This window comes from Rousettus aegyptiacus, unplaced genomic scaffold (genome assembly GCF_014176215.1).
Source record: "Rousettus aegyptiacus isolate mRouAeg1 unplaced genomic scaffold, mRouAeg1.p scaffold_m13_p_4, whole genome shotgun sequence".
NCBI lineage: Eukaryota > Metazoa > Chordata > Mammalia > Chiroptera > Pteropodidae > Rousettus > Rousettus aegyptiacus.
In genome coordinates this window covers 23,804,057-23,831,507 of record NW_023416307.1, presented here as the reverse complement: position 1 = coordinate 23,831,507, position 27,451 = coordinate 23,804,057, and the positions used below count along the sequence as shown (strand labels likewise).

General features: G+C 32.9%; 1 protein-coding gene across 4 annotated transcripts in view; it reads left to right on the top strand.

Annotated features, from left to right (window-relative positions):
* Window positions 1-26,526, top strand: part of IFT80 (intraflagellar transport 80) — a 92,183-nt gene extending 65,657 nt beyond the window's left edge. For 2 of the 4 annotated variants that reach the window (XM_016149039.2, XM_016149049.2), the window contains 10 exons: window positions 1,104-1,178; window positions 4,453-4,616; window positions 6,436-6,500; window positions 9,538-9,673; window positions 10,107-10,254; window positions 11,364-11,535; window positions 12,454-12,543; window positions 12,628-12,800; window positions 19,913-20,036; window positions 26,063-26,526. In XM_016149039.2, coding sequence (XP_016004525.1) covers window positions 1,104-1,178; window positions 4,453-4,616; window positions 6,436-6,500; window positions 9,538-9,673; window positions 10,107-10,254; window positions 11,364-11,535; window positions 12,454-12,543; window positions 12,628-12,800; window positions 19,913-20,036; window positions 26,063-26,173 — 1,258 coding nt within the window. In that variant the 3' untranslated portion in view covers window positions 26,174-26,526. Of the gene's footprint in view, window positions 1-1,103; window positions 1,179-4,452; window positions 4,617-6,435; window positions 6,501-9,537; window positions 9,674-10,106; window positions 10,255-11,363; window positions 11,536-12,453; window positions 12,544-12,627; window positions 12,801-19,912; window positions 20,037-26,062 lie in introns of those variants that run through there. The other 2 variants (XM_036219825.1, XM_016149058.2) reach the window with 2 other exon arrangements.
* Window positions 26,527-27,451: the final 925 nt, after the last annotated feature.

The window sequence follows — 27,451 nt, the reverse complement described above, 5'->3', positions numbered from 1 at the left end:
TTTTTTTCTAAAATACAAACGCACAGATCTTTATCATACTTGTGAACTCCAGATTTACCAATTATTAGTAGCAATTTCCTCATTGTTTTGCTTTATGGTGCATTCGCTTATTGAAATGGGTATCAGGCTGCATTAGCCAAGATTAATTTCCCACCATTGTGTCTACTCACTGCAACCTTCCCTTTCCCCATCTTCTGGATCTGAATATAAGTCTTAAAGCATTGCCTCTATGAAAGTAATTTAGAGAGATTCAGAATATAGGAGTACTAAAACATTTTAAACTGTGAAACAACTGATTATTTGGGGGTAGGTTTTTCAGTTTAAATTTTATCTCCTCCCATCCCTATCTTCGAATCATACTACACTTTAAAAACCAAAGGAGTTATTTGTTCATTTATTCATCTATTCAGTAACTATGGTCATAGCTTACACTTATATGGTATTTTACAGTTTACAGAATGCTGCACAACATCTTTTCATTCAGCCAACAGTAGCATTGGGATACCTATAGGAAACATAATTATGTTTCTCATGTTATTGTTATTATAGTTTCTGTTTGTTCAGTAACTACTGTGTAACAGGTGGTTAGCTAAACACTTCTGTAAATTGTCATAATCTCTATTTTACAAATAAGGAAACTGGTGCTTAGTGGATTAAGCTTATTACGATCATATTGCTGACAGGTGGTTAAACTAGATTTCTAACCCTGATGTGTCTAGCCAGAAACCCATCATCTTTTCACTGTGCCATTCTACGATTATTTTCCAGATGAGAAACTTAGGTGACTTGCCCAAATCAGAGCTAATAAATAACAGAACTTGGACTTATACTTAGGATTCCTCGATTCATTTTTTGTGATACCTATAATAAACTTTTATGCAGTACTTTCTGTGTGCTAGGTGCTAGAGACACAGAGTCTCTGCATTCTAGGGAGGGATACAGAAATTAAGTGAATAATTTCAGAACAATATGTCAACAGCTGTAATAGAAATATTTACAAAGTTACTGTGAAACTGAAGATACTTTATTTAAAATGAGTACCTATCATTAAATGTATTTAGTATTTTAAATGTTAATAAATATTCATTTTATTTGTCTTTTAGTACGAAGAACTGGAATACACCACTTATATTTGATCTCAAAGAAGGAACTGTTAGTTTAATTTTGCAGGCAGAAAGGTAATTTTTCATATTTCAAATCATGGTAAAGCACTCTTTAAAGCATGCCATTTAAAGAATACTACATTAGTCGTTTGGAATCAATCTGTTTCTGCTATTTATTTTAAAAGAAAAAAAAGAGAATAAACTCTTAGATCAATGGTTCTGAAACTTTGGTCTCAGAATTGTCTTACATTCTTAAAAAGATACTGAAGGTTTTATATATTATATATATTACCATTTACTATATAAGAAATTAAAACTGAGGTTTAAAAGTTATTAATTTACTAAAAATGGTGAGAATAAACTCATTACAAGTACATATCAAAGTAATGACATGAGAAAATGAGAGTGAAACAGGCAAATTACTATGAAATAGTTTGACCTCATGGTCTCTCTATTTTCTATTCTGTTCTATTTTTGTTTTAAAATACTGCTTGAGACTCATTGATTTTATGAGCCACTACTGGACTGTGACCTGAAGTTTGAAAAATAATAATATCCTCTACCAAGACCTTCAGTGGATAGAGGACTAAGCAATTCCAGACCCATTAACTGGAGTAAGGATGGAATAGCTATTACTCAGGAATCCACATTTTTTCTTGAAAACTATCAATCAGTCTATCAAGTACAATGATACCCTACTGAGTCATAAGCCAAACTTAGAAAGCTACAACCCAATAAAACTTGGAATAAAGTATGAAAATACAATAGACAATTACCTAAAATAGCTACCAATGAAAATCTTTGCACTAAACGCATACATTTTTTTCCTCATCCCTTTACTCACCACCTAGGCAGTTTTTAATAGTGTTTGTTATCAGGTTTTCTAGCCCACAGCCTTTTATAAATAGCAAACCAGAGGGGAATGGTGCTGGTAGGCTGTTACAGCTTGTCACAATGACAAGAAGAAAAGTGACTGCCTGGTAAGGGAGCAGAGGGAAAACTTAAAGCACAGAACTGTGTAGCTGAGTGGCATAATTATTCTGAGACACCAACAGATTCTCATGAGTATCAAAGCTATCAGTTAACTAGTTACTGAAAAGTATGATCATTGATGACTCTTGAATGATCAAGAAAATAATTGTGTCAAATTTTGTATCTGTTTAATGAAATTAAAATATAATGAATTATATAGTTATATCATACATTTTTAAAACAAAAAGGCATCTTTGTCAGCTATCTAAAAAACCATATTACTCATTTTGGCATTGGCCACAGATTATGGTGATGGAAGAAGACTTGACTTTGGGTGGCAATCACACAATATACAGATGATGTATTATAGAATTGTACACTTGAATTGAACACATTGTCACTTTTTAAAATCTTATGTTTACGATCTCGATATCCTGATTCACACTTTTCTTGACTCAAGAATTGGTAATTACTCTTTTTTGCTGTGGAAACAAATAGGAAATAAAAAAATGAAAAGTTAGTTTATAATGAATATCAAATTCAGTCAATACTTGAGTATTAGTCTATAGTTAATTGAAGAATTTGTCCCTTTTTAAATTTTTTATAGCAATAAAATAAATTTAATAACTATTTCATAGTAATTTGCCTGTTTCACTCTCATTTTCTCATGTCATTACTCTGATATAATTTTATTAACCAATGTCACTCCAATAAACAATAAAATTTAAAAAATAGAAAAACTGTATTTCTGAAATTCTTTTTACTCAAACAATTCCAAATAAATTTATTTATTTGTATATTATTTACAAATACATATTTATTGAATGCTTTATCTTAGTAAAGGCGTATGTTAATGGAATAAATTATTAAGTAATTAAAGAATATTTTACTTATTGCTATTGCTGGTCTTATTCGTACATTTAGATATGTTTGCCCCTTGAAACACAGTGTTTACTCACAAAGAGGTTAAAAACTATCTCATTTAGAAGAGAAAATGCTTTTAGTACTGAGACTGAGAAAGAATATATATAATATGATGTGTTGTTCTTTCAACATTAGCAAATTTTTTTTTATACACATGTGTGAGGGCCAAATTCTTTAGTTAAATAAACTACAGACTAATACTCAAGTATTGACTTAATTATGTGTGTATATTAGATATTCGTTATTTACTAACTTTTCATTGTTTTTTGTTGTTGTTGTTTATTTCCTATTTGTTTCCATAGCAAAAAAGAGCAATTAGCAATTCTTGAGTCAAGAAAAAGTTGTGAATCAAGGATTTTAAAACCTCGAACATAAGATTTTAAAGAGTGATAATGTGTTCAGCATTGAGGAAACAGGCACTCCAGTATAGGAATAGTATGAGTATAAATTAATATAACCTTTCAAAGGGCAGTTTAACAATATATATTAAATTTTAAAAGCATAAGGTCTTTGATCCAATCATTTCATTTCTAGAAGTGGTACTAAGGAAATAAGTAAGGTTGATGTACAGAGATGTATATGGACTCTAGACATTCTTTAAAACAGTAAAGAATTTGAACTAAAAGTCCGTTAGGAATGAGTTAATTAAGTAAAGTTATGGTATATTTATACTTTGTCATGTATTATCTTTATCAAGATAGGATTGCAAGAGATCTTTTGCTTTCTATGTATTTAAATTGTTTTTGCAATGTTTATAAATTTTCAAAGAAAAAAAATAACAGCTGTAAAATATTACATTTTGACTTAACAAAAAATTAGCTACACAGAACCCTATGCCTGTCAACACAGCAAGTGAACCCTAGTTCCTGCTATAAATAAAGTGTTGTTTTAGATACGAATACATTTACTGATAGTCACCACATTATTTTAAAGTCAAAACATTTTATTTTAATAAATCCTGGCCCTGGTGTTAATTTTTGAGTCATTTTCACTGTTTTGGACTTTAACCAGTATTTAATCTTTGTCTTTAGCATAATCTTTAGTTGTGAAATATATATTAATACTGTTTCATGAAACAAATTGCATCAGACATTAAAATCACTGAATTGTAAATTGTAAGATTTTCTTACTGCTTTTGTATAGAGATGCTTCTTTAAGAAAGGAAATAAATTGCCTGTATAATGTAAAAGAAATCAAAATTTTAGTATATAATGTCACGATTATGGGCATTTTCATTTTTTTTTCTACCTCCATCAAAAAACAAAAACCTAGAAACAAACCAAAACAACCAGTGTTGACATTTCAGGTTGTTTGTATATTTTATTCTATACATATTTATGTACTTATTATTTTAATTATAAGATTTAGCTTTTTGCAAAGGATAATATATTCCCTAATGTAAGAATACAGTAAACTCCTATTTGAGAATATGTTTTTATTCTTTATTTTTTAGACATTTTCTTCTTGTAGATGGCGGTGGTATCTATTTATATTCTTATGAAGGGCGCTTCATTTCTTCTCCAAAATTTCCTGGAATGAGAACAGATATTCTGAATGCACAGACTGTGTCTCTGAGTAATGATACCATAGCAATAAAAGACAAAGCTGATGAAAAGAGTGAGTACATTTTTATAATCTTCTATGTCAAATTTCCATAAAATTTAACACTGTAAAAGTTTCAGAAATTAACCTTCATTTTCTCACTTATTAATATGTTAACTTTATATGAAAGAATTATGAGCTTCCTAATTTGTCCTAATTATGAAATAACAAAAGAGCAAAAGTTGTCAAGCTGTATATAAAGTTGTCATACTCAATTGATGGAACGAATAGTTATTGTCACAATAATAACAAAGCTTAGTGGTAGGGGATAAATATTTACATGTTTAGTATCTGATGGTAGACAGTTTGATTGTGAGTCTCAAAAAGGTATGTTAATTTTAAGTTTACTGATCTTTTTTAATATTCTTTTTCTTCATTTGGTAACAGTAAATATTGTGCTTCATTGTACTAGTTATTTTGCTCATATATGTTTTAAATCAATATTTTAAATTAAGAAAGGAGAACATTATGAATTTTAAATTTTTATATAAAAATCTAGGCCACATTAGTATTTATAAATAAATATGTCAGGTGTTTTGCAATTGCATAGTACAGTGAAACTATTTTATTAAGGCATTGTTGTATCACAGTTTCATTTATCCAACAAGTATTTTTGAGAGCTTACCGTGTGCCAAATATTTTTCTAGAAGCTGATGATATAATTGTGAACAAGACAGAAAGATGTACAAATATATTTTAAAAATAATCAGCCAATGATATATGCTGTGAGGAAAACTAATACAGGGTGAGGGAATAGAGAATTCTGGAGGTGGAGTAGGGGAATGACTATAGGTCAAGCAAGTACAAGGGTTCTGAGGTTGGACTGACTGGCATATAAAAGAAACTACCAAAAGGCTTTGGAGCTAAGTCAACGTGAGTTAGGCAGAATCACAGGAGAGGAGGACAGAGAGGGAGATAAGCAGGAGCCAGATCATGGAAAGACTTGGCCATAATGATGTGGGCTTGAGGGAATGAGAGGAAGAAGCATGTTATCCTAGGTTTTATCCTGGGTGAATGAGATGGAAGACAGGGAAGGAAGAAGTTCAGAGGAGGTCTACAAATCAAGAGTTATATTTTTTAAGTTTAAATGTTTCTTAGACATGTTTAGTCATGTAAAATCACTCCATTTGGGATGAATTCTGAGCTGAAGTAGTTCTGGAATTAAAGACAAACACTCCAACAATCTTTTTCCCCCCTAACAATTTTTTTTAAAAGAGAAAAGAATGACTACCAACACTAGTGCCTTGTCTGAAATTACAAGGCTTTGGTGAAACAGAGAGGGCGTGGGGGAGAGCAGAGGCAGCATTCGTTCCACCGGGAGCATCCCTATTAGCATAACAAAGACACTCCTATCACCCAGCAAGTTCCCAGAGTTGTTCAAGCTCTCTGCCAAGGAACCCAGGACAAAGGCCAGACAAATTATGTATACCACAATGGTATACTGACCACAGGGAACCAAGCAGTGCATAACATGTTGCCTGGTATTACTTGACACATTTTCCTTTGTGAAATATGACCGTGATGTTATATTGGGCTATATCAGAGTTATCAAAGTTACAGATTACAACCAGATTTGGACTTGCTATTTATTGTTGCTCCTATGGAGTATTGATGCTATACCATTAATAACAATTCAGGGAATGTGTGTTTTAAGAAGTATTCAGTCCCACGTTTTTCATAAGAAATATGACCCCATTAATAATCGGAATTTGATGCTGCTGTTCTTCTGTGCTGAGTTAAATAATTTCTTATGAGGATTATGATAATTCCACTGAAATTGACCAATAAAAATTCTAGTATAATATATTAACTAATGTTTTACTTTTTTTTCAAGTAATCTTCCTCTTTGAGGCATCAACTGGAAAACCATTAGGCGATGGGAAGCTTCTTTCTCATAAGGTAAGAGACATTGGCTATTTCTGATGTAAATAGCCACTATTTATTTACTTTCTTTTTAAAATTAATGTTTTTATTTTAAGGAGGAAAACAAATTAGTTTTATATTTAAAACCAGCATGCTTCTACAGAATATTTTGCTTAAAAATATCACAGTTAGAGACTAAGCATTAGTAAACTGTAATAGGAAGCTATATGTGCAAATTAAATGAATAAAAAGATCTGACTGATATATCTATTGCCAGGTTCTTTACTGCTTTTCAATACAATTCTCTATCTCGATTAAACTTTTAGCATCTGTCAGTAAATAAAAACGTGTTTACATTTCTAAACAGCTTGCAGTTTTCTCATTGAACTGTCTTTCACCAGTATTTTCTTTAGGTTTTAAGACCATAGTTAAATTGGAAAACTTCTAAAGAAGTACATAAAGACCCTGAATTGTGAATTGTTTATTCGTTCCTGATATTTTGTCTTAAAATAAATGAAGGAGCATATTTTATTGAGTTACCTTTCTAACAAGTGGTATGTTAGGATCTAAAGATGCTTTTAATTTTATTATTCAATGCTGCTAGTGAAGTGTTACTGTATATATTATTTTTATCTTTTTGTAATTTTTAGTTTTAAATTTGAATAACAAATACATTCATATAGTTCAATAATCAAAAAGCATAAAAAATTATACAGTGAAAAATCCTCTGTACTACACCCATTCCTCATTGTCACAGTTGCTATCCACCACATGAGTAACTATAATGATTCATCTCCTGTATATCCTTCCAGAGGTTTTTAGTACATATACAAACAAAACTGATGTATGTTCTTTTCTCTCTCTTTTGTAAACCTGTAAAATATAACTGTACCTTGCTTTTCTCACAAACACTATTTCTGGAGATCTTTCCATATCAACACATAAAGTGCTTTTCTAATTCTCTCCGTCATAAAGTATAACATGTTATGGATGTATTTATTTAAACTATGCCCAAATGTTGGACATTTGTTTCTAGTCTTTTGCTTTGCAGTATTACTCAGATGATTTATCTTGTATATATATGTTCTTGCCCAAGTGTTAGTGTGTCTGTAGGATAAATTCTTGAAATGTTATTGCTGAGTCAAAGGACATGAGCATTTGTAATTTTAGTAAGTATTGTCAAGTTATCTTACAAAAAGATTGTATTGATTTATGTTCTCACTAGCAATATATGAGATGTCTGTTTCCCCACAACCTCTATTATAATTATTTTAAATCAATACTATCTAAGCAGAATTTTTCCTTTTCAGTAGAATTAAGCCCATACAGAGTAAATTTCTCACCTTTTCAAGATAGTCATTATTTTTGTTAGCATCAGAGTCATTTAGTAAGGTTTAATAAACATTTCTTTTTAATGTGATCATTCTTCTATAATACTTCCTAAGTATAAGAAAGTTATAATTTCATTATTATAAGAATGGAGATGACTTCCTCACCTCACACTTCATTCATTACACAGGAAATTTTTATCTCTTTGCCTTGTGTATAATAAAAAGGATTTAAAATTTGACCTTCTCCAGAAAGTCACTCAATCTATTTTATTTTCTAGTATATGAAGAAACCTAAGAACTTCCCAAATAAATAACAGAGCCAAAACTAGAAGTCAAGTTTTTTATTAAATGAATATTAGTGTAAGGCAAAGGAGAAAGTTCAGGTGAACCTGAAGCTGCTTTCATGTCTCGTTTGCAAAGAGTGACCCAGGAGGAGCAGAACAAAAGTGGACATAGTAGGACTGGACAAGAGGAAAATGGGGAAGCCCTGCTGAATGAAGAGAGAATGAAAGGGACAAAACACTCCCCCCACTATGTGCAGAGGCATTATTATTATTGTCAGTCTTTGAATTTCTTAGAGAGGAGAATCATATCTGTTTAACAGTGTTTTAAAAAGTATACTAGATACTTTCGATGGGATGATAAATAATTCTTTAATGTAAAGATCAATTTCTATGAAAGGTTTCCATTTCGAAAATGCATAGAATTATATTTCATGCATACCTTGATATACATGAAACAAAATTCCTTTCTTCCTTAAAATACAGTTTATGGTACTTCCAAAGAAGAGTAGATTTTTTTTTTTTTGATGTGTTATGAACTAGTATATGGTTTATCCTGATCTATCAACTTGGATAAGGGTATAATGTGTTTTGTTTCATTTTTTAAGGATATTATGATAGTATGCTTAGATACAATAATTTTGTGTGATCATGATTCTTGTTGAATTCACAGATCCTAGCAAGTCTTCAGACATAGTAAGCAATAAGCAAATGCCCCTTGGATTGAATTTAAATAAATCCATACCGAACTACTTCCAAATTATAAGAAAACTCATTTCACTAGTTGGTAACGGATTAATACTATATGCCGGAAATGCTTTGCTTTTGTAGACAGATCACTAATTGAGCAGTCAGAAGTCTAGGTTATAAATTCTAGATATGCTTGTTACCAACTTTTTCTGAGCAAAATCGTTTAATGGTTATGGATCTCAGTCTTCTCATCTGCAAAGTAAGTATAATTCCTACATCAGAAGATTGTTTCCTGTTTCGCTAGAAATGAGTATGAAAGGATCTATACAATGTAAAGCTCTTAAAAACATGTTTTCGCAAACAAGTTCATAGAGATGTTTAAAATATAGGCAATCTACTTAGAATAAATTTTGGTAGGAGGAGTTTAATCAAAGTAAACCTCTCATGTGATATCCAGACTTGCCTCGCTCTTTCACCCTGACTGCTAAGATGGAAGTGTTTCTCAGCTTATAGAGTTTCAAAATATACATTATTTTATAGTGTTTTAAGGAGCATCTTCCTGATAAACAAACAAAAAAGTACACATTAGTATAGCTTTTGAGTTATTAGTGTGTTAGGAGTTTAAGACTATTTAATAGGGACATTTATTACTGTAAGTAGGAAAGTGATGTTTACTTGATCTTTAAACAAATATTCTTTAGTTAAATAATTTAAATGATCTGATGCTAAGCACTAATACTAATCCAGTATTTTCACTTTTTTAAATTTTAGAATGAAATTTTGGAAATTGCTCTGGATCAAAAAGGACTTACCAATGATAGGAAAATTGCTTTCATTGATAAAAATAGAGATCTCTATATCACTTCAGTGAAACGATTTGGGAAGGAAGAACAAATTATCAAACTTGGTAAAATAATTGTAATACATTTAAATTTTTAATTACAATTTTCTTAGATCTACTCTGTCATATATTAATACTAAATAGCTTACTTGCTTGAATAAATCTATGAATAATGCTTTGATCTCATAACATTTATTAGCTACTTAACTCTATTTTCATAGCAAGTCTTTAGCTGCCACAACTAAATTGGCACTGAAGAAAGACTTGCAAATTAAAAATATAATGATTTTATGTAGGGTATTCAAATATTTCCATAAATTCTTATATGAATTTTTGTACATGTTTTCACCATTATATGATTAGAAAATAGAGTCATTCCTACCAGAAATTAGATGGGGTCTTGTGCATCAGTTGATTTTAAAGACATGTTTTTAATACTATTATATAGTGGAGCTAATGGTATATTAACATTCCTTTTTAAAATTTCTTTTAAAATTAGGAACAATGGTACATACTTTGGCCTGGAGTGATACATGCAATATCCTGTGTGGACTTCAAGATACTCGATTTACAGTGTGGTATTACCCCAATACAGTTTATGTGGACAGAGACATTTTGCCTAAAACATTATATGAAAAGGATGCAAGGTAATATTTTACTGCAAAGAATCGTTTATTGTGGTAAATAAAACTCTAATAGAGTATCATGTCTTTGCCTTTAATCTCAACCCTGCAATATATCTTTTACTTTACTAAGTCAACTAAATAATTTGTTCATCTAAAGCTAGCTTATTAATAAAACAAGTTATGGAACCAAGTTCAAAGTGTTGTATAATATAATTATATTTATTTACTTGTTTACTCCTTATATGAATATAATTTTCAAGCTTTATGTTTTTTAATGGTAATTCAGATAGTTTTTTTTTTAAGATGGTTTTGTCATTTTAATATAGGCATCCTTAAGATTTTTCAGTGATACACAACAGTTGTTATATCAACAACTCTGTACCAGAATATCACTGACTTTCAGGAATGTATGTGTTCTAAAACAATTCAATCTAGAATTGAATTTTTAAATTAAAATTAAATATAAAAAATATATGAAATTACTGAAAAAAATTTTTTTAATTTTTATATTCTTCAGAAAATCAGATGCATTTATATTTCTAAATTCTCTAAGAAAGCAAGGAGATCTCTCACTTTTGACAAAAAAAGGAATACAAAGTCTTCTCAACTCTAAACCTCAGCATAACTTGCAAATCTATTTTGAGTTTATTTTTAATATTCAAGTTTCACAACCTTAGCAAAACCAAAGAGGCATCATTTAAAAAGTATTTAATGAAGAAAGAAGTGTATCTCTTAAAAGTTTACCTCTTTTTATGATGAGGAAATCTTGCAGTCAGCTTAATTTTTAATGATTTATACTATAATGCTTTTAAAAGAGAATGCTAAGTGATTTAATTATTTGTGTGTTAGGACTGAGGAAAAAAAGGTAGTTTCAAATGCTTTTAGGAATAGCTTTCACATATGCAACCATTTTGCCATGTTGAACTATATGTTTTGCTCCAAGTGTATATAGCAAGTTAGAGTCAAATATTTATATGAATATAAACACTTTCCCTGGAGTTAACTTTTTTGGAGGTGCATTTTGGAGGCTGGAGACTTCATATGTATGTCGGGGTCAACTCCTCCAATTTTATATATATATGAAAAATTTTGCTCAGGATATAAATTGCACTTTGCTTTTTCTTTAACAGTGAATTTAGTAAAAATCCCCATATTGTGAGTTTTGTTGGAAATCAGGTAACTATAAGAAGAGCTGATGGCTCACTGGTTCACATCAGCATATCTCCATATCCTGCTATTCTCCATGAATATGTAAGCAGTTCAAAATGGGAAGATGCTGTAAGACTTTGTCGCTTTGTGAAGGTACTTTACATTTTAGTTCCATATTGTGTATATATTATGTATTAGTTTACACAATATCTTGTGCAAGATGAGAATTGATAAGGGTTGGAAAAATATACATTTGAGACCATGTTTCTTTTTATAAGCGAAGACATGAACTATACAGGAGGATAGGTGCTTTGTGATTTATTCTGTGAAGAAACTATAATTTAAGTGAGTAGTTTCTTAATATTGATACATATAAAAGACTTCTGTGGAATTTTTTAAGAAAGTCAGGTTCCCAACTTCTCCCACAGAGATTCCAGCTTCTTAAATCTGGGTAGAGGCCTGGGCATAGTTTTTAAGTTCCTCACATGATTTGTACAGCTAAGATTAAGACTACCTGCTTTAGATCAGCTGGTTAAATCTAGCATTTTCCAAATATGTTTGACCACAGAACTCTTTTATTGCACATTGGTTAACATTCCTTAGAATACACTTTTGCGGAATGACTTCTCTATGCTTTTTCTTACAACTGATTGTTGGTGGCAATCTGCTATGGTAGCATTATCCAAGAACCTCACTATTCCTCAGGTTCCCTGTAAATTATATTCTTTGACAGCTCATCAAAGAGACTGAAGGGTTGAAACCTTAAGTTATCTTAAAAGTATACTGTAAGTTCAAAAATAAATTTTTGATAATTAGAAAATTTTCAAAGAATTTTATTAAAAAGAAGTTCTCTATGTGTTATTAATATATTTTAACAAAGTAGCCACAATGAAATTTCCATATCATTAATTTATTGAATTATTAGTTCTTTCAGTGCTATGCTAAGTAATTTTTTTATTTTTAATTAAAATATGATTTTATTATCTTTTTATTTTATTATCTTTTAAATCAGTTTATTTTAAGGCAGTTCAGCCAAGTAGTTGAGGTAATTATTCTCATATTTCATTTTAGGAGCAAACCTTGTGGGCTTGCCTAGCTGCTATGGCAGTTGCTAATCGAGATATGACTACTGCAGAAATAGCCTACGCAGCAATTGGTGAAGTAAATAATATGTGTGTGTGTGTTTCTTGCCATAATTTGTTATATCTCTGTTACCATCCACTTCATATATTTTTTTTTTATTAGATTGATAAGGTTCAGTACATCAATTCTATGAAAGATCTTCCATCTAAAGAATCAAAAATGGCCCACATACTAATGTTCAGTGGGAACATACAGGAGGCTGAAATAGTACTTCTTCAAGCCGGCCTTGTTTATCAAGCGATCCAGATTAATATTAATCTCTACAACTGGGAAAGGTAATAAAAATGGTTTTCATCAATTCCAAAACCTGATTGATCTTATTCTTTTGTTTACCACTTTAGTAAATTATATTTTCCATTGTACTTAAAAGTTTCCTGGCACCACAAAAGAATTTATTCATGTTTATATCTGCAAGTAGTTTTTCATTAAAGATTTATGCCTTCTCTGAACTTGTGACTGATTAGAAGTTGAGGTGTGAAGAAGAAAAGAGAATCTAGAATGTCTCCCAAATTTCTGATTTCAGTAACTGGATACATGAAAATATTAATATTACCAGATTTGGAAGGGAATATAGTGAGTTCAGTTGTAGGCATGTTGAATTTGTAATATTTGTGAAGTGATATGTGATAATGGCTGATAAAATGGACTAGGAGCTCATGAGAAAGATTTGAAGTAGAGATGTAGATTTTGGAGTCATCAGGAAATGGTTGGTAGTTGATGCCAAGAGAATGGGTGCAATTGCCTAGGGAAATACATGGAGTGAGAAGATGTCAGCTACATTTATGGGATAGGTGAAAGAAAAGAAATGGACTGAAAGATTGGAATAAAGCAAGCAGGCAGAGAGAAGAGCCAAGGGAAATTTGTGATGCTAAGGAAGAAAGATGAAAGGATTAGTAGTAAGGAGTGGTTGGTAGTAACCTTTCCCCCACCATTATGCTCCAGGACAGATTGCTTTCTAGGAGTGGCATGCTGCTCTTCTGTATGACATATTATGTTTCTCCACTTATCCTATCAGGCATTTGTCTCTCAGCAAACGAGGTTGTAGTGCTTATAAACACCTGAAGTTACTATGTTATAAAACTGGCATGCCTACTTTTCCAGGTTAGAAGTGGCTTTGTTTCTCTCTAGCCTCAAAAATAACTCATAAATCTGTCAATTACAGGTCCCGTACTTATAATTCTCTTTGATTAGAATGTTTATAGATATCCTATCTCTTACCTTTCCTTTGAATAGAAGTTACAAAAATGACAGATGGTTAATTTTGTCGTTGATATATTAGTCTCTTTAATTTATGCACTAATGATCTACAGATTCTTCATAGAATTCAGCCACTCTGTTTTTGTTCTTTATTTACACTAATTTGTTGCCATTGTTTAACTGTACAAAGGATCATAAAAGATGTTTCTGGTTCTACCAACATGAGTAAGATGAATACATTGTCCCTGTCATTAGTTTGTTCTTCAATTCATAAATTTTAAAGTAACTAGTTTGGAAAGGGCATATGAATAATATTTTTAAAATTCTATATTAAATAACTAATAAAAAAAAATGGTGTATGCCATGACCAAGCCGTGAATTTTATGAGAAATAGGAAAGAATAATGTTTATAGTATTCTCTCAGCCAATATTTTTAAGCAAATATTTATGTTGATAAATCTTAGGAACTACTATTTGTATAGCACTCTGAACACTGTACCATATTTAAAAATTTTGTTTAATGAACTTTCTTTTAAAAAGCTTACACCTATTTAGGAATTCCATTTTATCGTTATTAATAACAGTAAATCGAGTGTAACTAGACTATCTTCTACCATACCCCAAAATTAGCTTGAAATGAATTAAAGGCTTGAATATAAGACCTAAAAACAGTAAGTTTATGGACATTGGTCTTAGAGGTATTTTTGTGAGCTTGACTGCAAAGGTAAGGGAAACCAAAAACAAAAATAAATGAATGAGATTAGATCAAATAAAAAGCTTCTACACAGCAAAAGAAACAAAAAGGCAACCAACTGAATGGGAGAATGTATTTTTAAATGATACTTCCAATAATCTAATATTCACAATATATAAACTCATATAATTTAACAACAACAACAACAACAAAATCTAATTTAAAAATGAGCAGATGACTTCAATTGACACTTTTCCAAGGAAAACATAAAGATGGCCAACAGATGAAAAGATGCTCAACATCACTAGTTATTAGGGAAGTACAAATCAAAACCACAATGAGATACCATCTTTAATTAAATTAAGTGATTTAATTAAATGAAATTATAAGACAGTAAAAAAATAGGAAAGCCTCTATTTATTGAGTGCTTATGATACGCCAAGAATTGAGCTAAACGTTTTCCACATATTATCTCTTTTGGTCATTACAGCATTTTACAAATGAAAAAATTGAGGCTTACTCATAAGTTGGTGGCAGATCTAGGATTTGAACTTAGTCTTCCAATATCAAAGAGAACCAAATTATCTTAATATCACCAAGCAATTAGTACCACTACTTATATTTTTTATTGGATTGCTGTTTATCTCTCTTATTAATCTTTGGAGATGTTTACATCATCTTTCCCCTTTCAGATTATATACTTATTAAAGAACAGAAACATATTGTATATACCTAGTAGGTACTTAATATTCATGTTCTTAATCTTTATGCAATACTCTTCAATCATTTTGCATTGCTCCTCTACAAACATTCGGTGTAGATACATACAGTATATAGCAGTCATAGCAGTAAGATGAGGATATTTGCCTCTTATGACTTCTACTGATAGCCTACAATATACATAAATAACATATATTACATATATTATATATAATATATACGAAGCCTTTTGAACAATTCTTATATCTCCTAGACCTAAGTGAAACTTCCCTCTTTTCCGAGGACACCGCTTCTCTAGCTTTCCTCTCAAATGGAGTCAATTCTTTCTGACTCCACATCCTTTAGCATCTGGATGTGGATGGATTTGGTGTCCTTTTTGCCTCCCTCTTCTTTATTTCCCTATCTTATAAAATATTTGATTGCTTGGAATTATGTCATATGCCATACTTATTTTATGCTATAATTTCAAATCTTCTCTGCTATTTCTATATCTTGCTCCCTGTGCCTCCCTTCTCCCCTCCCCTCACCTCTAATTTTCAGCAAACGACTGTACCTTATGATATTAGATTTTAGGGTGAAGGAAAACAATAGAGGCAAAGAGGATTTAATGGAGGAAAGAGTGAACACTGGTGCTCCTCCATTCCTCTTGTCTACCTGGCATCTAGATACCTTTCCTATGCCTCTTGCTTTTTATCTTAAATATAAACCAGTGAGTTGGTCAAGTGCTGGTAAACCTTTATTTTCTTCTTATAAGATCTGGAAGCATTGTTCCAAGATTCTGATTACTAGTTACACACTTTAGACTCCCAAATATACATCTCTCCTCTAGCCCTCTGACCTGCCAGTAGTTGCTTCCAGAACCCAGCTCATCAACTACCTACTCAGCATTTCCATTGGATGTCTTACATGTTTGAGTTCAAATTATATTCATTTCCTCATAAACTTGGTCCTCTTCCAGAGTAATCTTATCTCCTCAGTCTATGCAAAGCCGGAGATCTAGGAGTTACATGTAAATTTTTCCTTATGCTTCTTTGCCCCTACCTCAATTACCAACTGTTTGCTCCCACGTACCTCTGATACTCATCCACTTTGCTGCCAGCACTCTTGTCCAAGGTTATCTAAGTTCTTCTCTTAACTGAAGCTAAGAGAGGTAGAAACTAAAAACTCCAGATGTACATATCGATCCTTTATGTAAGTATTAATAAAAATAATTTCTACCAGTTATATAAAGTGATTTTGCTTCATTCAAGTTATATTTAAAAATCCTATTTTGGAGTCATCTTTTTTATATCACTGATGATCACTGCTCTCTGCATCTACTCTGTCCCTCTCCTACTCACTCTTTACACTGTAGTCATAACAATCTTCTCACAGTGTAAATCTGATCATGTCACTCTTGATCACTGACTCACTTAAATGAAACCCATAGTTTCCCATCTCTTAGCATCATTATCAAGGACCAAGTAAGAAATAGACTTTAAGTAATCAGCAGAAGTTATTATAGCTGCTAAGAAACTCTTAAGAAACTTTTATATACTGTATTCATTTCCAAATTATACAGATATTCCTGAAACCACTTGGAATATTTGCTCATATTGCATATTCATTCAGCAGATATTTATTGAGTGCCTGCCATATCAGGCATGTTTAGACATTACATGGAGATCTGTTTTAAAAAAAGTTTTTTGGTGAAATATCTAGTCATTTTAAGTGTGCTTATTCAAAAAGGCTGTTAAATAGGAAAAGAGCAAATGTGGTTAAGAATGGGGACTTTGGAATCAGACCCGGGTTTGATTTCTGGTTTCGCACTTACTGGCTCTGTGATCTTGTACAGGTTACTGAGGCTCTGTAAACCTCAGTTTCCTTGTGTTTAAAATGGTGATAACAACAACAACCTCATGTTTATTGTCAGGATTCAATTAAATAGTGTGTGAAAATTTCTTAGCATACTGCTTGACAGATAGTAAGCCTTCGATAAATAGTAGCTATTATTCATTCTTCAAATATATATTGAGTGTCTTTCATGTGCCAGATTTTAAGCTCTGGGGATACCCGATTGAACAAAACCAACCAAGTTCTGCGATGACAATTTTGATTCTCTGTTGTATGGCTAAGAGAAAAAGGTAGGAGTAAGAGGGATATATATATTTGGATTCTATATAAGAATCCATTTATAACAGCATAAGCCAGAGAATGGATTGGATGATAAATATATTAGATTGCTTTTAAGATCCTTGAATTTCTATATATTTTAAAAGCCTTTAGAAGGGAACAGATTTTATAATAATATGTGTTATTCATTTTGAGAAGCACAGTCTTGCTGGTTTATGCTTCTGACACTCCTACTTGAATTTGAAAATTGCTTGCAACCTTATAAAATTCAGCCCTTGAAGAGTTATAGGTAAACAGGTTATCAACTCAACGTTTCCTTGGACACTCGGTGGTAGTCTAATCTGAAAAACTGTAGTTAAGAGAGGTAGAAACTTAAAACTCCAGGTATATCTTATAATCCTTTATGTAAGTATTAATAAAAATAATTCCTCTACTTCTGCCAGTTATGTAAAGTGATTTTGCTTCCTTCAAGTTATGCAAAAAATCGTATTCTGGATTTATCTTTTTATATCACTTCTATTTAAAATCAGAGAGAGATACATGGATTTATTCCAGTCCCATAATCTAATGTCACATTTGTTTGGTTGCCAAATAACCATTTGCTAGAGACATACTGTTCTCATAACCCTTATATAATTTCGAGTGAATCCCCTCCTAACTGTGGTAAGGAAATATTTTTTACTCAGTGTGTCCTTTCAGAGACTTTAAAATAGCACATATGATTTGAATGTTTACCTTTAGCCATTGCTCTTCAATCAGATAATTAATACATATTTTATAATAATAATAATGATTATAACGACAGGTAATATTTAGTGTCTAGTATCTAAATGCAGGATTAGATATCATATTCTCTCCTTTCTACATAATTAAATATATCGATGTTCTATAGCAAAGTATCTCTTTGGAATATTCGAACAGCCCCAACCCAGAGTGGGTGCTTATGTACTCCCCACTTACAGCACTTCTAGTTGCTCCCTCAACGTGTAGTTATAAAGGGAGGATAGGAAATGGAGCTTCGAAGGCGCAGAGAGGTGGTTCCCCAGAGTCTCCACTCACACATGCAGAGCCTTAGGAACATGCAGGGGGACGATACAGGAGAGAGTTAGAAGAGTGAAGACATCTTGACCTCGATTTCTCGTGTTTTGATCCTTTATGAAATGTTTTTTGCCTTCTCTTATCTTCCACTTTAGTCCTTTTGTAGTCTAGTACCTTTACATTCTTCTCTGTGTATCCTCTTTTCTCTGAAAATATTAAAGTCACAGAAGAATGAAGGAACTTTGTGAGGCATTTGTGATGGGTAGCAAATACCTTTGCATTTAGCAATATGGTCTATGCCAATTTTTCTTATATTTTTTATAAGAAATTTTGCAGAATTCTGGCATTGTCATTTGTATCATACATGACTTACATTCATAATTTTTTCATATTAAGTCTTTAATCTCTCAACTGTCTTATTTATCCATTAATACACAAAGCATATCTAAAATAATTCTTAAAGTGATTAGTTCAAGTCAAACAAATGCACGCTAGAAATGAAAGATTTCTTATTAAAGAGTCACACATTGCCAAAAAATATATAGTCAGCAGTCAGTCTTGTCTAAAACAACAGATTTATAATAGTTGGCTCTGATAAATCATGACTGGCCTATTCAGAAGTCATATATCTTATTAGAAAGCAAGAAAATTTGAGGAATAATATGCTTTCACTATTATGACTGTTTATCATACTTTAAAACAAGATGACAGGGAACAGTGTAGGAGAACTATACTCCACTGGATTGTTCCTGAGTCAACTAATTTGAGTTATACACAGGATCATGGGCTAAGATGCTGTTTAAAACCTCCATACAAAAAATGGGCCTGGAACTGAGGATTAATCTTTTCATTCCCACCAAATTATCAGTATATAGATTAAAGTTTTTGATGTTGTACTGTTGATCTCAGTAATTCATTCAGTTCTTATTGGCTATTTAAATATTACTTTAAAAATAATTTAGTTATATAGATAGATATTAATTTGTGGCTGTTAAGTGGCTGTTAATTTTTTGAGTATCAAGTGGCAAAGGCATTTTATCAGACTTAATATCCTCATATTTTATTTTCATAATATTTTAAATTTGATGTATTGATAATATAAGGATATCAGTATTTAGTTGAATATTGAACAGTATAAATTCCTTATAGACTTACAGAAATGGTGAGGAGAGTTGAACCACTCCCATTGGGGAAAATTTCACTTACTTGCATTTTATAATCATTTCAGTGAATTTTTCAATGAACATTTACCATACATACACTCTGTAGTATTCAACAAAAAGAAATGAAAGCCAAATTTCTCTTCAATAAATGTCTAAGTTAGTGAAGGAAACTGACTTACAAATAATAATACACTGTAAGAAGTGCTGTAATAACAGTATGTATAAAATATAAATGGCCATTTATTTCTACAAGGGGAGCTTATCAGGGAGAAGAGATCATGTTTGTTCTGGACCTTAGAAATAGGAATTTGCAAGATGGATGAGATAGGGAATGACGTTCCCTATTGAGGGAGAAGTGGAGGGAATAACATAGATCATTTGTCCCACCCTGTTACTCTAAAACTCTACTGCCCGTGGAGGCCAATACAAGCAATACTGATAATCTGTTTTATTCTTATTATAGGGCACTTGAATTGGCTGTAAAATACAAAACACATGTTGATACAGTTCTTGCTTACCGTCAAAAGTTTTTGGAGACATTTGGTAAACAGGAAACTAATAAACGATACTTGCAATATGCAGAAGGTGTAAGTATTATACAATATTTTATAATAATGTATATGTTTTATAATTATATAATATTCATCTTAATGAGACAAAATTTGAATGACTCATACCTTAATCTAAAAAAAATTAACTTTTTGCCTTATGATGTTGTAGTCTTATTTTAACTATTAGTTATATTGCTAAACATTTTTAAATCTTATAGCCATGTTTTGATTAACTCAAATATATTTTTATAATATCCAATTTATGTTAAGTTTAGGTACTGATTAATATTTTAGATAAACAATATAAATGGAAGGGATAAAGGCTTCTGACTCCTGAATTTTGTCTTCCACAAACTGCCCCTTCTGCAGAGGAAGTATTTAAGTACAGAGGGTACCTGTCAAAAAATGGATTCTTCATCACTTTATAGAATTCTAGGGAGCTAAGTTGTACCTCCAGAGCTGCCTAGCCTAAGTAGACTTTACTACCTAGGCCCGAAGAAGGCTAAACCTTTGCTTCTCAAATTCCTACCAGAGTCTCAAATTTTATCACATCAATTAGAAGAGCATCATTCCAGTACATGTTAGCCCACAAGGAGAGCCAGAACAAGAGAGTTTGCCCCAGTGCCTGGCCACATCCTTCTACGCTCTGACTGTAGTAACAGAGTTTACCTGTAGCTGTACAGACAAGAGATTTGTAATCCTAAGACAGGGCCAGCCTTGCTCCCAACTCTGAACCAGTTGATATACTTAACCATTTATCTCTCTCTCTCTCTCTCTCTCTCTCTCTCTCTCTCTCTCTCTCTCTCTCTCTCTCTCTCTCTATTTATTTATTTTAAAAATGTGTGTGAGTGCTCACCCTGTGCCGTACTATGCTAGGTATTGAGTCAGACATGGTGTCTGTCCTCATGAAGCTTATAGACTACATGGGAGTGTTCCTCCTTGGGCACAGAATAAAACGGAATATTCTGCTCATCCTTGGGGGCAGAGTATATTAGAGGAACCTTGGGAAAAGAAAAGAAGGTAGGGAGAGGGCCCCTACAATTCCTGCAAAAGCCAACACTATCCATTTACCATATTAGAATACTGAGTGTCGTGATCTACATTTTTGTATTTTAGAATGGTTTTGAGGGTAGGGAAGGCTTTGGGGACATTCTTAGAATTCTGTAATGCAACTTCAGTGTCTGGATTCAGGATAGACACAAACCATGCATTTCTTGGTGAAAAGGGGTATATTTTATAGAAGCTCCACAAACTTAATGTTTCATTCAGAACTTGTTTAGTACTGACATAAATCCCTGGGAGTTTGGGCTGTGAGTCCTTACTCTACTGCTAGGACAAACTCAGGCTTCCTGGGACTTTTGAGGGCCACCCTCTAACTAACAGAATGTGACAGCGGCCACCACCACTACAGTGCTAAGCAGACCACACAATCGCCAGATCACCTGATATTTTTGTCAGCTTTGAAAATATGGCAGTATGTTAAAATTGAGCACCCACCTTAAGTTTACTGTATTGTATAAATTTTAATCAGGTTAGTATTACTCCATTTCCTCTTTTTCATCACTGTCATTAATATTTTTTTTCAGTATTTTTACATTGGTGCTTTTGAAGACATGGAAAATATAATTCTTACCTTTATGGAAATTGTATTTTAGATAGCAAAAACTTAATATTTTAATCTTCTTTTTCATTATATATGTATTCAACTGTTACCAAAGTGTAATACTTCAATCATAAGAGCAGTAGAAATGTTCAAAGTGTGATAATCAAAACAACATGGCTTCTTTAGGCATTTTGGCTTTTTTCATCCTGAAACAATATTTGAGCTGAGCTCTGAAGGATGAATAGTAGAAACTGAGTAGGGGCGAGGGTGGCGTGTGGCGGTGGACGTGTTCCGGGCAGAGGAAAGGCTTTGAAGTGGGAAAGAGTAAAGAGCGAAAGGGAGATTGACTTGAGCATTTCACAGGGCAAATTAAGGATATATTGGACTTTTCCTTAAGATTAATTTGAATCTATTGAAAGGAAATACCATGATCACTTTTGCTTTTAAAATACTATTTCTAAATTTAAATGGAAACTTAGAATTTTCCACAAAATTATCTTGACTAGGATTTTGTTAGTCAGTTAAAGGATATGATGCTAAGAACAAATGTGTGGGTATTTAAAGAATAGAGAAGGAGTACAGAGTGACTACTCTGGGTCCTGGGGCCTGGGTAGTTAGAATATTGATTGGGATCAGACATGGAAGGGCCTTAATAATGTGTTAATAGACTTCATAGTGAAAGCAATTAGAAGACTTGGAGCTTTGTAATCAAGAGAATTGAAAGATAACTTCTGATGTGGAAGATGGATTGGAGGTAAGAGTGGTGGCTAGGAGACCAGTTAAGAGGTTACTATAATCCACCAGGAAATGGAAAGGGTAAGATTAATGAAAGAAAAAATTCAGTAGTAAAATCAAGAGAGTATGTGGTTGGAGGTGGGAGAAGGGGAGGTGAGGTAAGGCCAGGCACGTGAGAGTGACTTCAGCATTTCTAGTGTGGGTGACTGGCAGATAGGCATGCTTCTAACCTAGATAAGGAACACAAGCATATATAGATTTTGGACCTTTTAAGTTTGAATACCTTAAAATATACTTTTGTATCTGTGCGGGATATCCAGGTGGAAATATTTAGTGGAAATATAAATATGAACATTGACAGATAGTGACAAAGAAGGAATCAGTACTAGATAAAGTTGTGGTCATGACCATCTAGTTATAGTGGAAGCTATGTGAGTTTATGAGATCTCCCAGGGAGTGTATAAAAGAGCCGTGGTTGGAACCTGTTGCGGAGATGGTGAGGAAGAAGAGTGGGAGTCTGGAAATGCATTAACTAACATGGATTAGGGAGAGGGGATGAATGGCAATGCTAGCATCCCTGTCTCCATGGTTTTTTATTCTCTTGCACAAAGCTGGCTTTGTCGTTATTATTAGTTACTATCAGGTTAGTAATTACGAACTACAGTCAACTCCCAGATTCAGCCTCAAGGCCATCTCCGTGTTATCAGCTATTTCTTCTCCTTTTCTTATCCTTGTCCCTAGAGCAAGAAGTCCCAGAATAGGTCAGGCGTGTACGTCCTCCCTGTGATGTGTCCTTGTGTGCAAGTCCACACCTGCTTCTGATGACCTTATTGCTCCAAGCACCAGACATCCTGCCAGGAATGCAGGGGTCTCTCACAACAGAACCCTAGTGAATACTAGTAGTTAAGAGGTTGTATGGGAAAAGGATATAGGAAGAAAAGAAAAAAGAAGACGAAGAAGGACATTTAGAAAGGAGAGGAGAAACCAGAAGGGAAGAATATTGTACAGTCTAACATGAGAGATTTTTCAAAGAGCAGTGGTAGGTTCAAAGAACGTACAGGGAATGCTCCCCCATCAGGGCCTTGTTCTTCCCACTGTCAGCGTGCCCTTTCCCAGACGTCCATAGGAATTTGCTAACTCATCTCCTTTAGGTCTTCATGTCAACCCCTCAGGAAGGCCTTCTCTCATCACTCCAATCACTCTGCCACCCCCAGCTTTATGCCTGGCACTTATTATCTCCCTTCCCTGTTTCCAAAACTCCTACCACTTCTGACATACTATATATATTTGTTTCTTCCACTATTATTTGTCTTCCCTTGTTTATCTCTCTGTGAAGATAGCCATTTTATTTTTTTTGTTCACTCCTGAGTCCTTGAGTCTAGAGCAATCCTTGGCATGTAGTCAGCACTAAATATTTATTGAATGAGAGAAGATATATAGGATGATGGAAGAAAACACTTCGTGGTAGCATTAGTGAAAAGTTTTTGAAGTGTAGTGAGAACACAGTCATATCACAGAAGTCTGGAGAGAGAACGAGAGTCAAGTGGGAGAATAAAGAGGGTGGCGGCTTGCAGGGAGACAGAATAGAGAGGGAGAGGTGATGAACAGTGGCCAGCGAAGAGAAGGAAATTGGATATGTAAGTAATAATTGAAAGCAGATGTCCTAAAGGAATCAAAGAAGTTGGGATCAGGGACTTATGTGAAGAGTTTGGCCTGAGAGAAGAAAAAGAGATAAAGATGGTATGGATATAGGTAAGTTTGTGAGTGCAGGGAAAGAAATTAAGTGAATTCACACCTGACGACCACTGTGTTCTGTGTAAAGTAGAAAGCTGATTTTCGGCTAAAAGTAAGAGAGATGGGGTGGAGGATGGAGAGCCATTTGCTGTGATTTTGAAATTCTGTGTGAATAATAAGAATTGACCAGGAACTACAATAAGAAGTACCAAATAGTATTGGTACTCCCTATAATAGAAAATGATGTATTTTAGTATAGGATGTATTTTGGTATAGAAGTCACTTGAAGGCTGTCATGAATACATCCTTATATAAAACTCACTATTAAAAATACCCTGTTCCAAGGACTAAATTATCAGAACACTGTTCTAAAACTAGATAAATACCAAAGCGAAAGTGAAACATTTACTTTCAGTAGGATAGCTATTAACTGACACCTTCATTTGTACTGTAACAACGAATATAGATGTCATTAATTGACTTGATGGATTTCTGATGCAACAGAGCAACAGTTGTTCAGTGCACCATCAATATATGGTTTTATTGTGATTGATTTAAGAATCATGTACCGTCAATTTAAGGCTGGAAGATGTCCAGAACATTCATCAAGTTTTGTCTTTCTCTTTGCAAATGTTTTGTTAGACATAGAAACAAGCGTTTTGTCATTTCAAAAAGATCAAGTTCTGGCGTGATTGAAAAATGAGTCTTTCAAATAATCTGATGTTTGCTCTGCCTTTCAAAGAGCTGTCATTTGCATGTTAACATAGACATTCATCTTCTATTAGTAAGAAGGATTTTTAAAATTCATCTATTTGATATAGAAAAAGTATATGGAATTATTATCTGTGTAAAAAGGTAACCAAAAACATCCACAAATTAATTCATAAAAGTTTGAATAAAGAATATTGGAATAAAAAAGAGCCAAATACCAATTTCATCAACTTCTGGCACAAAACGAAAAGGGCATGAATTCCTGGTAAGGTTAAATTAATCTCTCAGTTACTTAAGATAAATCTGTTCAAGCAGCAAGTAGTACCTCAGTCTGGTTTAATACTACTTATTTCACCCAACTTCCCTACATGGAGGTGAAAACCTATTCACTTTTGGCTCAATCTCTGGAGTTAGGGTTTATTTCTTAGTAAATCAGTTAGTTTAACCTACGACCCAATTTCTCTCATGTCTTACCTGAAAGGATGCACATTCCTAAATTAGTGATCTCCAAGATCACTAAACAAGAGAATGCTTTTTCCTAAAGAAATTGTTCATAGAACTCAGGGCAGACAGTCCATTCTGACAGCCAGTGTAACGGGCTTAGAGGAGGGGCCACACAGGGGGCACTGCATCATGGACCAAAGCAAAGGAAACAGGTAAATGTGTTACCACTTTTCAGTGATTCTTTTAAGGTGTCTCCCAGCCTTGCTTTTCCACTACTTCCTCTCATATCTTTTCATCATTGTCTTCACCACCACTGTATCTTAGTATTACTTTAAGAGTTGTTGCAAAGGCACCATTTTTGCAGAGTCTGCTCCTCACAGTTTCTTATAGAAATCTCATAAGCAGTGAAGAGCTGACCCACTTGCAACGTGGCTTGGTGGTCTGAACCCTGCCCATTTTTCCTCTTGTTTGGAGGAGAGCAGTCCCCTTTCGCCCCTGTGTCCCTGAGGCACCTGTACAGAACCCTAAGGCTCCAGTTCACTGTTTAGATGTACCTTTCATAGCTACAATAAGATTTAGGTCTTTGGAATCACAATGAGAGTCTTTGCTTTTTATTGTGGCATTTGTTCTGTTTGGTTTTATTCTTTAAGTTATTTCCATTTCGGTTTTTTGTTTTGTTTTTTAGTAGTATTTTTTCTTAACTTTTCTTTCATGCCTTCTTTTTCTCTAATGTTTCGGAAGTCACACTTCCGTTTTTGTTTACTCTTGGTTTCTTTGGATTAAACAAAAATGTCTTTACTATGTAAACATGTTTTCTCCTTTTCTTCTACTGCAGCTCCAAATAGATTGGGAGAAAATCAAAGCCAAAATTGAGATGGAAATTACTAAAGAACGAGAGCGATCATCAAACAGCCAGTCCACCAAGAATGTAGGTCCAAAGCACTAAGTGCCACGCTTACCTTTCAGAAGTTTTACCTTTCGAAACTAATTCTGATTAACCAAGGGTAAGCATGTATTTCTTGCTAAAAAAAAAAAAGGCAGAATCTTTAAGTATAAGCACTTGCTTATACTTAAAGTGTATACTAAAAGTATATTTAGAAAGACCAAGCACAAAATAATTGATGTAGTTTTATCTTTGATACTTTTAGTCCAATAATTCACAAAATATTCATATATATTTATGATACACCTATGTAGTGTTGCTTACATTCCAGTTTTTGGTTCATTATTTTATCCCTGAATCTTCAGCATGAGCAAATGTTAATGCTAATAATAAAACATTGGACTCTTTAAAATGTATGTTATCATTAATTTCTGTTTGACCTCTAAATCATAAAGTACTCTAAAAGTTTATTTATATATCAGAAATAATGAGGATGGATTTATGAAAATGTACAATACATACACCAAAGTTCATAGCAGCACTGTTTACAATAGCCAAAAGGTAGACAAAAAGAGATGAATGGATAACAAACAAAATATGGTATATACATACAGTGGAATATTATTCGGACTTAAAAAGGAATGGAATTCTGCTACATGCTACAGCATGGATGAGCCTTGAAAATATTATACTAAGTGAAATAAGCCAGACACAAAGGTCAAATATTGTATGATCCCACTTATATGAGGTACCTAAAATAGGCAAGTTCATTGAGACAGAAATAAGAATAGTGGTTGTCAGGGGCCAATAGAGGGGGCATGAGAGAGCTATGGTTTAATGGGTACAGGATTCCTATTTGGGATGAACAGATTTTGGAAATAGGTAGCGGTGATGCTTGCACAACATTGTAAATGTTCTTAATGCCACTGAATTGTACACTTAAACATAACTAAAATTGTAAATATATATTTAACCATAATTTTAGGAACATATCTAGAAAGGGCAAGAAATATTTTCCTTATTCCTCTCCTGTCTTGAAAATGTTCAGGCCCTTGTCCCTAAGAGTCTGAATTTGAGGAAATATTCTTAAATGATGAATCTATTTGACTAGTTTAATTCAGTATGTCCCAAAATTGTTACCACAAAAACTTTTTAACATTAACACAAGTACTTCTTAGAAAGTCTTACATTAAACCATTTTTAAAAATGATGTATTATAGAGTAAGAATATACAAATACATGGGAAAGTGATTATCTCTCTCACCCCCATTTTAATTAACATCTAGGTTTCTTTTATGAAAATGTTTCCGTCTTTTCAACATATTCCTTTTCTTTTCTGGA